Source organism: Psittacula echo, assembly GCF_963264785.1.
Source record: "Psittacula echo genome assembly, chromosome: Z".
Taxonomy (NCBI): Eukaryota; Metazoa; Chordata; class Aves; order Psittaciformes; family Psittacidae; genus Psittacula; species Psittacula echo.
The window spans coordinates 88,883,023-88,895,340 of NC_137742.1; the positions used below are offsets into that span (position 1 = coordinate 88,883,023).

General features: G+C 34.2%; 1 protein-coding gene across 1 annotated transcript in view; it reads left to right on the forward strand.

Annotated features, from left to right (window-relative positions):
• Positions 1-7,732, forward strand: part of RPGRIP1L (RPGRIP1 like) — a 79,026-nt gene extending 71,294 nt beyond the window's left edge. The window contains exons 26-27 of the mRNA XM_080637095.1: positions 3,912-4,045; positions 7,536-7,732. Coding sequence (XP_080493221.1) covers positions 3,912-4,045; positions 7,536-7,648 — 247 coding nt within the window. The 3' untranslated portion in view covers positions 7,649-7,732. The remainder of the gene's footprint in view (positions 1-3,911; positions 4,046-7,535) is intronic.
• The last annotated feature ends 4,586 nt before the right edge of the window (positions 7,733-12,318 follow it).

Genomic DNA, 12,318 nt, shown 5'->3' on the forward strand with positions numbered 1-12,318 from the left:
CTCATCCTGTCTGTATTCCACTGTTGCCTTTCAGCATTTTAATAGTGTGGAAATTTGGATTGTATAGAGAAACTTACCTGATTCCTCATGCGCAGTTGTGCTCCCAGCGCTTGCAGGCCTGGAGGTAGAATGTGTGCTCTTCCGACATGTGTCAAAAGAGACATATGTGAGGAATGGAGGAATCCATTTTCTGAACAGTCACCCTGCTGTGATAACAAGAGTGTACAGGTTTCCAGTGCAAGAGGTTTCCAGGCTGATCCTGACAGGTGTGTCATTTCTTGGTAAGAAATGATTGTTACTCCAAGAAACTGACCATGTGAAGTCATTGTTCTCCAAAGCAGCAAAGTCTGTGCGTCTGTGTCAGGGGAGTATAGAGCTTGTGTACACTGCTAGCTTCACATTAGTATATTAACACACAAGGTTTTTTTCTTGCTGCTTAAATGACTATTCTCCAGAATAAAGAATTAAAATCAAATTTGCCTATATCACAGCTTTTGTCCAGGCACTCTACCTGCTGGTGATAACACCTTTAGGTGTTATCATAACAACAACAACAATTTGTCCAGGATTTTCTGCTTCATTATAAAGCACATTTTAAGGTGAAAGAAATTATTAATCTTTTTTTTTTTTACTTTTCTTTTGGCCGTTTATTAACAGACAAGTTTCATGTAATTCTCTGGCCTTTCTTGCAGTGGCTAGCAAGTATCTTCCCACGCAGTACTTTTAACAGGATGTCAAGATTTCTTCTTAGTAAGTCAGTAGGCATGGGATTACTGCAAGGAAGCGAGTGCTGATACTTGGAGTTATAGAAAAGAACTGTGGAAATAAGCTAGAGAGAAAGTCTAAGATCCTAGAGAGATGTATGGGACAGGAATGCTATACTTAGATTTATTTATGTAAGAAATCCTAGTATTTTTGCTCTTCCAGCTTCCATCAAAGTTTCCTACTTAAGTGGGGCAGTGCTAGGGTAAGATGGAACACTAGCTGCACATTCTGTGCTGAATGAAGAAGAGTGAGGAGTCTGTTCACGGAGAGTATGTTCCAAGGCAATATAAACTGACATTTAAGCCACTTAAACCTGAAAACAAAATTCGAGTCTTTTTTGGCAAATGAAGAAAAAAGTTAAAGCATACTGAATATCATGTTTAAATATTTTCTAAACTTAAAGCAGTTGTAATATTTTTTTTTTTTAATTACAAAAGTCACAGTGATGGTGGTAGCATTCTTGCAATCTACTAGTTGGAGTATTCTCATGGGATGCAGAGTTCAAATCTCCCTCCTGATCAGCAACAAAGATTTAATCCAATATTATGATCTTTTAGGCATATTGGAACTATAAGTTGTTAGAGAGTGCAGATCTTCTGATCTGTTTTATTGAAGTCTGCTCTATTCATGTAAAACATTTGCATATGATCTGAACCAGAAAGAGCACCAGTATGAACGCCTGTCCACTTTGTCTGTAAGAGACTGTCCCAAATGTTACTAGGCCTGCTTTTAGTTTATGCTTTAGTGAAAATTTAGTAGTTGGTACCCTTAAGTAATAAACATTAATCCAGCACTTATCTCCCCCTCTTCTGTCACTGTTTTGACTGCTAAGCTGGTTTCACCAATTGATTTGATTTAAATTGAAACTGAATCCTAACAAAACAGATCTGTAGCAAATACCTAACAGTTTTGTCATTATTCTTCCAGGTTTTAATTTCTTTTCATTTCCTTTAATATTTATCTTACACATCTAAGTATTTCTTTTATTTTGACTGAGTTTTGGCAGCTTTGCTGCTGCTTAGCTTTGCCAGAATCTTTAAGTTAGATCCATTATACTCAATCAAGCCACCTGCTGTTGGAAATATCTATGATATTTTTTCTTTTTTGCCTCCAAAATTTTTTCAGACGTATTTTCAATATGCATCTGATTTTACTGACAAACAAGTATTTATGTCTGTATTTTCTAGGATAAAATTTTGTTAGTAAGTGCCAAGCACAAAAATAAACTATTATAGAAGAGTATTGCAGTTGTTATGTTTAAAGTCTTCTAGGAAGATTTTATTATATTTTGTCTAAGATGTCCTTTCCTTTACGCTTGGATTTTATGCAATCTGATTGTTACTCATTTGAAATTATGCTTCTTGTAACATTTTTAGGCTGTAATGCTCACAAGGGTTCACAATTTAAACATTGCCAAGACATACCAAAAAAGTACTTAGCTCTTAATTCCTGTCATTTTGTCAGTCGTGGAGTTTTGGCCCCAACACAAGCCACTAACTCAAGGCAGCTCCAGCACAACACTGGAATTAAGTGTTTAAAAGAAAAGCCATTCTTGGATGCAATGACTGTAATTTAAGTTCTCAAAGGAAATGTGAGTATTTTCTATAGTTGTTGGGCTTCATATGTTTGGAATGGACAAACAGTCTGTGTTTAGGCAGCACAGTAAATGCTGAAAGGCTTTTTTGTCCAGACTGTACTTACAGGGAGTTTTTCATGTGTAAAGCAGGAACAGAATAACGAAGATAAAATCCAAGATGGAACAAGTGCAGGAGAAATTGCTGTGCAATGTCCAACTTTAAATAATGAATACATGAGATAACTTTAGAAAGATACTATTTTGTGAGAACTGCCTTTAGGTTCCTGTAATTTTGTGGAATGTGTTCTTGGCTAGAATATGCTGTCTAAGTATCTAAATGAGGTGTGAAAATTCTCGATAACTTTCTGCTAAATATTTTATACTTGGTGTTTGGAAATACTTGCTTCAGTGAATATGGCTAGAATTTCTGATATCAGGAAAATGTTTGATGTCGTTTGTCTTTCTCAATTATTTATCTCATGTCTCCCACACCACTTAGTGTAAAGCCAAGAAAATGCATGGCTTGAAGTTTACTAAATTGTAGTAGTGCAGACCAGAGACTCTCTAGCACAAATCAGTTATTGCTAATGGTCTGATATTCACAGTACATACATTTTTAGGATGATTTTGAGAATTCATTATGCTAGCTGATTCTACTGACTATTGCTGTGGAGTGCTTAGGGGTAGGTATGCCTGGAGCACATCTTCACTTTAGTTTAGTCCAGTCCAACAGGCATCCAATTAATATGTTCCAAGACTACTACGCAAATAAAGTACCATAAGTGAGGACACCTAAAAAGCTTTCTTCATAAGCATGCTCCACATGACAGCTGAAATAATCATACAGGTTTGTCTTAATGTGGCCTGACTGAATTAATGTAGTTGCACTTTTTAAATAGGTTTATGGTACTCAAAGGTTTAACCCAACAAAATGTAATTGCATTTAATCTCAACCTTCCATTATTGCTTATGAATTGGTTTTTATCCCTTCACATGAAATAATTTGCAACATATGGTCAACACAGTAAAAATAATACAAACAAATCAACCAACAACAGAAAAAAAAAAGCTCATAAGAAACACCCCTGCCTATGTTTTTAGATATTTTATATAAATGAGCTTTACTAGAAAAGCCTCAAAGTACATAGATACAATCTTGATTTTTAGCTGTGGGGGGGAATATAACAAAATTAAGCAACTTGAACAGTTGATTCAGCAGCTGAGCTAAACAAACATTCAAGTCTTAAATCCTTATAATGTTCTTCTGCCAATCACTGCAGTATGAAGGAAAATTGTACCACAGGGTGGTGGGATGAGGGGAGAAAAATGAAACAATTCTCTAAGCTTCCAGATCTGAGGTTGCAACCTCTCCGCCCTTCTAGTACTGCTAAATAATGCTAAAGAAGGAAAGACTTAAAGGGGTGTCAGACTGTTCTTGTGATGGAGAATATTGGATATCATTCATAAAAGAGTTCTGGTTTGTGCTTAACTGGTAAAATAGATTCCGTTCTTTGTTTTGGTTTTTCTTCCTGTGTTCTGAGTTAATTTATTTTTTTTTTCTTATGCTTAGCCTACAGTTTACTGTGGTCAGTGACCCCCCAGATGATGAAGAGGATCTTGAATGTGAAGATATTGGTTTCACTTACGTCAGTTTGAGAAAGATATTCCAGGAGCAAAGAGATATCATTGAGCAGGATATTGATGGTAAGTTTTAGAGCCTACTTTCTTGTAACTTTTTGTAACCTAAAAATTATTTGTTGAATTTCTGCTTCTCTCCCCAAATTTTATTGTGCAAGTATTTCACATTGTCATAATAAGAAATTCAGTACTATTAACTAATGGCTTCCACAGTTGTTTGCAAAGGTCTGCAAAAACTGTGTACTATTGTTACTCCTTAAAATCTGTTTGAAAAATAAAAAACAACTCAAACGGCATTCCTAGCTCATAGTAATTAGTTAATGAAACCTAAGAACTTTAAGGACATTTCCACTTACTATAATTCTCTATTTTGTACAACACATTTCATGCAAGTAAGACTATAAATCTATATTTTGTTATTAAAATTTATGTCAGTAATTCAGTATTGCTAATATCTATATCTTATTTGAAGTTATTTCATAACCCACATATTACCTCAAGCTTGTGTCCTCCATATGAAACATGTATTGAGACACTATGAGATAGTGGTGGCTTTGGTTAGGTATCAGTTTAGAGTAAACATTCTTCTGTAACAGATTGATCAAACATTCAGTGTGACTCATTAGAGCAAGGTGAGATGAGTAGGAGGTGTGGAATGTTTCTTTTCTTGGGTCTTATCACAGCATGTTTACGACACTGAGAGCAAGACTTTAGAAGGTTACTCTGGCCTTTCGCAAACAGTCCTTGCTCAGACTTTCATGTTCCCCATAGTAGCAGGCACATGGTTATCAGTTATCAGTTGTGCATTTTTCTCCTTACCTGTTCCTTTCCCTCCTCTTTCCCCATTGTGGTGAAGTTCAGTGAAGAAGCTAAGAGTATCTGTTACAAAACAGTTACTCCTCTGTAGTGGTATGTGAACCAGCTTGATTAGTAGATGCAGGACACCCATGTTGGCAAGGTACTCTTTGCCATAGCAAGAATTCCCGTTTAGCCATAGTAGAATGCCAAGCTGATGTGACTTTTTTACTTCTACTGCTGTGTCTCATTACCATACCTTAAGTGATGGGGAGCTGAGTAGTGAAGGAAAGAAACAGGCTTTCTTACCCATTTCCATTAGCATGCATGATTTGCATTCATGCTGTAGCTAAAATACTCAAAGTATGCATCAGAATTCTGGGAACATGATAAGGAAAATTCTAAAAAGAATCAGATTTTCTGTACTCTGGAAAAATAACATACGGATTTCATGCACTTCTTTCTGTGGCTTACTTAATCTTTTCTCCACCAATAATTTTTTCAAGAAGTTTTAAGAACACACATCTCCCCCGAAAAAGTATTTCATATTCTTTCACTGGAAAATTGGGTTTGTTCTGGATTTTAGGCCATAATTCTCATTGTCATAATTCCCATTTTATAAGATTGATTAGTGATATAATTTTGTAGCCTGAAAGTCACCTTTTACAAAACTCTTTAAAACTCGTAATTGGCATCTGAGGTAATTATTATGACAGGAAGGACTGGTTTTTATACTAGTGGTTCTGTCAAAAGGTAGTTGCTACTATGTAATGACAACTGCTTCAACATTGTGAGGAGCATTTCTTCCCCTAATTGTAGGGCATTTGAAATAATTTTTTCTTTATGTACGTTATATCTATGAAAGTAGTAGTAAAAGATAGAAATACTTCCACTCTTAATCCTATCCACAGTTCTTCCCTTCCCTTCCCTGCAGATGCTGTACAGTTTAGAATTTTTTTTATTGCATCCATAACCATATTTTTTGAAAATTTAGAACTTTCTGAGAATTGAAATGGAATTTACATTAACACATGTCAGATCATGACTAACATAATATATACAAGTATGTTTTCTTGGGCAGTCATTGCAAAAGGACCTATTCTTAATTAAGATCTGGACCCAGACTTTAATTAAATGTAATGACACAATAAATAGAATTCCTAAATAGTAATGGACACTTTATCTGAGGTGGATATTGGTTTGAGAGAAAAGAATATACCTAGACACAGGGAAATTCACAGGACACTACCACATGAAGCTCTACTCATTCTTCAGTTAAATACCACAAACTTCCTTATTCCTTTTGAGGACTGCAAGCGTATATCTGTCTCATATCTTGTTCCTGTCATTGCTGATTGTGTCAAAGTGGCCTACATGAAATAAAAAGCAATTGAGTGAATAGCTAAGCAATAGGCTGGATGAAAGAGAACAGAGACAAGACATATTACAAAAATTGAAACTAGGTGATCTTGAGGTCCTTTCCAACCCTAACCATTCTGTGATTCTGTTCTGTGAATATGTCTCAGAGATAATATGACAATATTAAAACTGAGAAAATAGAATTAACGTTATCTTCTGATATCATTAATTACACTTGTCCTACCATTCTTAAAAGTAAAACAAATAATGTCCCTGAAGTCTTCAAGTTTACAGCTGACTGAGGGATTTGTCCAAGGATGTACAAAATGTTTTGGATCTCCAAGAATAGCATCCAGTTTGTCCTGTAATAGCTCTATCAACACAGTAAATGATGGAAGGTTTTATTCCATACTTTTTCTTTTCTAAACCTCTTCTGAGCTGTCCCAGAAGCCTAGGAGTTGTAGCATGCAGTATCAGAGCATGTCCCAGAGTACTTATTCTAGTTTATATAGTAAATACATAGGCTTGCCATTTGTCTGCTGAATAATTTGCTTTGAAAAGATGTGCTGTCAAGACTATTTGTTTTTATTCAGATTCCTTCTAGACTCATGTTAGACAGCCTCATTGCTTTTTATGTAGGATTGGAAAAAAGCCTCATTGCTAACTGTTAGCCTCATGTTTTTAATCAGAGCAGCAGAGATTGTGGCCCTCTGGGCTTACTTAGATACTGTAAAAGAGTGCAATTTTAAATCATGTTAGCTAATTTCTGTGAAGTAGAAATTTTAAATACTACTTTAAAACCCACATGCACAAAGATGAAGGTAGTTAAATAGTTTAGTCTAGGGGGATGTACCATCTTTGCCCACACTTCACTGTTTTACAATACAGGAGCCTGGAATTAAATTAATTTTGCATTGCACCAGATGGAAAAAACATTATACCATTTAAATACTAATAACTGTCCAGGCTGATTTTACTGGTCATATACACAGTGTAGACAAGGCAGTAGTCAGTATATTTTTTACTTTAAACTATTTATAAATATGTATATAATATGCATGTATGTGTTTATTAAAGGTTTACATATGGTGACAATTAATTTATATAGGCATATATATAATATATATATATAATCATATAGATAGTTTTCTTTATTTCAGAGTTAATTCCAAGACTGATGCTTTCATTCATGTACATTCTAGTTCTTGGACTGCTCATTTTCCAGTAGGCTGAGTGCCTGAACTGGAAGATTTCTTTTATAATTGTTTGTTTATTTATTTCTCTTTTTGAAGCATATGTTTATGTGCTTTTTAATTTGTTCGAATGCTAAGGAAAATTATCAGAACGAAAGCCAAACCTTAAATAAAATTGCTAATGCTGTTTTCTGATGTTTCCTTTCTAGTTTTCAATTCAAAAGATGATAGTGCAGTAATTGGGAAGCTCAAAGTAACAGTGGAAGCCCTCCATGTGCTGCGTTCAGTCTATGAGGAATGCGAAGAAGACTGGGAGGCATGAAAGGGAAGTTTGCCTACAGAAGTTGCTTCTCCCAGTGTAAATACATGCTTGATAGTGCTTCAAAGATGAGATCTTTGTAATTCTTACAGTATATTTAATGTATAATTTATATGAAAAGGACGCTTGATTTGTAGTTGTAAAGTTTTGTATACTTTTCAGTCTGTTTGTTTTTATATTTTCCCCCTAAGGCTAAGAATCTCTCCACAATGGACAACGTCTCATAAATAATTAATACCTACATGATTGAATGTTGTGCTTTATTTGCATTTTCATGATTTTTTCATACATAAAACAGTAATAAAAATGCAAGTCAAATTTTTAATTTTTAATAAAAAAACCATAAGCTTTAGAAAACTGATTAAAAATACTTTTATGTTATCCCTAATCACTCCACTAAATGGAATGCCTGTGATTAGCCTCATTAAGAATTTTATACTGTGAAGATTTTATTAAAAGCAATATATGAAAATTACTTGGATTAATGTGTTAATCTGCCTCTTTAAAATGCTAATATCCATTTTATGCACATTAAATCTCAGTATGTGTTTTCTTTGATGCATGCAGTTCCTATCAATTAAATATAAAAAATGAGACTAGTTGCAGGACTTATTAAATTACTGCAACCTTTTTATAAATAACTTTTACCCTTCTACTAACATTATAATCAGCTGTTTATGATTATCCTGATTTGAAGTAGGGGGAGGGCAGGCACATTCATTTTTTTGCACAGTCAAAGATTTACTTTCAGCCAACATCTGTCAAAGCACAAAAAGAAGCCATACAGCATCAGATTTTGCTTCACCTGGTTTGAGCTGTGGGGACAGGCAATTGTATTTTTGTTTGGCTTTTGTCACTTTCAGAACTTACATCAAATATACATAATGAATTGTTAGATCTGAGTAACCAGTGTCTACCTTGGAAAGTTAATTTTCCAGCTTTTAACCAATCTCAGTGAAGGATTTAATTGATATTTTTAATGGAGCAATGCTGCAAAAGGATTGTCTCTTGAGAACGAGGATATAATACATTTCATTTTTTAATTTACTTTTTTATTTGTAATTTTCTTCGTAAGATTTTATAGGCTGTGGATTTCTACTGTTTGCAAACAGGCTGTGTTTCTTCATAAGCATATGTAAAGTATTCAGAGAGATAAGTAATTTATTAAAATCTACCTAATTTGCCGTGATATATTAAATCTCTGCTTCAGTGATCACAGACCATTTCATTTAGAGAATTAGGCATTCCCTCTTTGTGTGATTAAAGCTCTGGAAAATGAGTTCTTTGCTCCTATTTGTGAACATTCAAAGCCTGCTAATGGCAAGAAGATGGAATAGATTATGAGACAATTCATTACAGTTCAACAGAAAAAAAAAAAACAGCTATAATGCAGAAATGCAAGTATGAATATCTGCGTATAGTTTGAACCATCTGTGCTCTAATGGCTTCAGTAATGGCTCTTCGTCTTCAGCAGGCTTTGAAATGACATCCATACAATATTAATTTGTTGATGTACATTATGAGGCCAATGGAATGAATATATTCTGGCCACAGAAATCTGTAAATTCCAGGATGATTCAATGGTTGACTCCTTTTTAGGACCTACCATCTTCAGTAGTGATTCTCAACCAGGCTTTGCCAATCCTCACAGCATTTCATTCCTCTGGAACTTTTAGGAGACCACAGACAGCTGCATTCCTAAACCCCTCCATTCTTCAGTTAATGGCCATATGTTTGTTGTCATTTGGGCTGGCGCTTAGTTCATCATTTTGGCCACTATTTCTAGCTTTTTTTGGCTCTGTGCATGTATATTGTCAATAAGACTGTTATTACACATTACAATAATTTGAAACAGCTAGATTCAACACTGAGATTAACTGAGTGGCTTTTTAGAAATTTAGTTGCAGTATTCTGCCAGGAGGTTCTTATTATTCTTCTAATACTTTGCAAACCAAACTAAATATCCTGCACATAAACAAAGAAGCAAATTGTATTGAGTTTTCGTGTGTGACTGTTTACTGACTTGCAGGAGAACTATGTAATTTGGGCTTGTTTTCTTCTGAAATAAACCATGTGGTAAAATTAGAAAATCGGTGATGTTCATCTCACTTCAGCGTTTACAGTAACACCCTTAGCACTTAATCTTCACCATCTGAAGTTGAAAACACAGAAACCAAGCATTCATATATTCATTAAACACAGACCTCTTTGGTAAGTTACTGCAAAATATTCCAGTTGACATTTGGTTACGTTGTGTTAACTGTTCTCAGTGACTCCAACATTAACATATATAATTTGCCTCAGGTTCCTAAACATACTTCTTTGTAAGGCTCACTGTTACTCAGTTTTGCATTTAAAAAAATGATCTTGATTTCTGTTCATGTTTATTATGAAGACAGATATAATATTCAGTGAGGATTTTTCCAACAGATGGATTGTGTTATCTTATGCAACATAACATACGCACATACTAGAAAGTTTTGTTCTTGCAATTAAGTAGTCTGTATTTCCAACAAGCTCTTAAATCTTACATCTAAATGCTGCACTGTGCAGGGAAAGTGGAAAATGTAATTTGGCACCACTTTGTCCAGATTTTAGCTATGAATATTCTGAAAAAAAACCCTTGCATCTGTGTAGTCTCTAGACTAACGCAAAAAGTATCCTGTTTTGTGTGCAACATGTTAATAAGCACAATGCTTTTTGCATTTAAAAAAAAGGAGCCTTATTATGGTTGGGTAATACCATACTTTAAAATGTTCCTTAATTAAAATTAATTTTAATTAATTAAAATAAATTTAACTAAGATAATTCTTTCCTGTGGTGTAACATGGATGTAACAGTGGTCCTGCATAAGATGAATTGTTCAGACAATTGGTTTTATTTTACATCTTTTCCCATTAATTGTTACATTTGCTGTCGTATCTTCTCATGTGATATAATAGCTGCTGTTCTCCAGGTGTCCCAGGTATGCTTATCAAGATGGAAATTTTAGGTCAAAAAAAACTTTACTCGTTCTTTTTTTCTCTTTTTTTTTTCTTTTATTTTTCTTTTTTTTTTTTTTTATGTTGCTTTTAACCTGTTATAACCTTAACCTAGGGGTGGAATTTATAAGAGCAAATATATCATGAACCAAGGCAACATGTGCATGAACACAATCAATTTTGCTGTGTACAGTAAGTCAAAATTTACCTCATTCATGTAAAAGTAGATATGACAAAAAGTTACAGTAACTTGTCTCACAGAACATCTACAACTGAAGATCAGTATTTCAGTTAATCATAATAATGGTTTAAAATGCTTTTTATTATTTTAAGGTGCAGTAGGACATTACCATAACTCAAGAAGTCACCAAAGATTTCAAGCCTAAGTATTAACTGTTAAATTTAATTTTCTTGTTTCTATTACAGCTGAGATATAAATTCAGGTACAGACTTGAAATTGTGCAACAAATTTTATTGCATGTTTCAGAGCCAGGGTGATACTTCATGTTGCAGTTAGATCTTTTTGCGGGTGATGATAATGATTTATCCATATGTTTTTCCAAATATTCCAAAAAAGAATAAATATTTTTTTTCTATGACTTACTTAACATTACAATTTACATCCCAGTTATTACAACTAATACTGAACTGAGTGCATTATGTTGCCTTTATGAAATTAATTGCAGATTATAAATTCAGGTTGATACCTTTGCATGTGATAAAAATTTGCTTTTGTCACCATATGCTACAGGGGAACTGCTCTATGCTTTTCGTTTAGTTACTTTTTGTTATTGATGACATATTTGAATTCTCTTTGCATCTTTTAAAATGGGATCATGTAAATTTTGAAGAACTTGATAAATCATCAGAGTAATTTCTCAAGGGAAGAATTTGACCTATGTTTTGTTTCTTATTATAGCGTATTCTTAGCACTCGCAGGACGTGACTTTCAAAGTCCCATGTTACAGAAACTTCGGTCTTAATTCATAAGCATCAAACTCCTCTTCCATCATGCATCTGTGGTCTTTAGAGGTATTTAAAAGCTTTTCTTACTTGTAAGGTCCTTGCTGAGTCATACTTCAAACCCTGAACACTTCCGCGGATCAAGATCTAACTCAGCCGTAGCAAAGTTACATTTCAAACAAAAGCTGCTTGTAAATTATCAGATACCGTCTGAGAATATTTTGTCTGAGAAAATAAGTGATTATGAACCTTCAAACAGTAATGTTTATAAGTTCTTAATAATAGTAATTCTACCACAAAATTCTTACTAGAATAGGATTATTCAGGTTAGAAAGGACCTCAGGTTGTCTCTACTCTGACCTGCAGCAGATTTAACTATAATGTTAGACCACATTGACCAGGGGTGTATTCAATCTGGTCTTGAGAACTTCTGAGGATGGAGACTGCATATCTTCCCTGAGCAACCTGTTCTAACACCTGACCTTATGGTGAAAAAGGAGACACATTTCTAAACACTATTTCAATCCAAATGGAAGCCCAATCTGTATTCCAGTGCTTGAAGACAGCTTTTGCACTTAATACACCATCTAATCACCTAATTTTAAATTTTAGTTCTAAGGATGACATTGTTTCTAGTTTGTTTCAACCATTTAATGTTTTGCACAGAAATACAATTAACTGCATTTTGGTGTGACTTTCATGTCTACTGCTTTATAGTATGCCATCAAA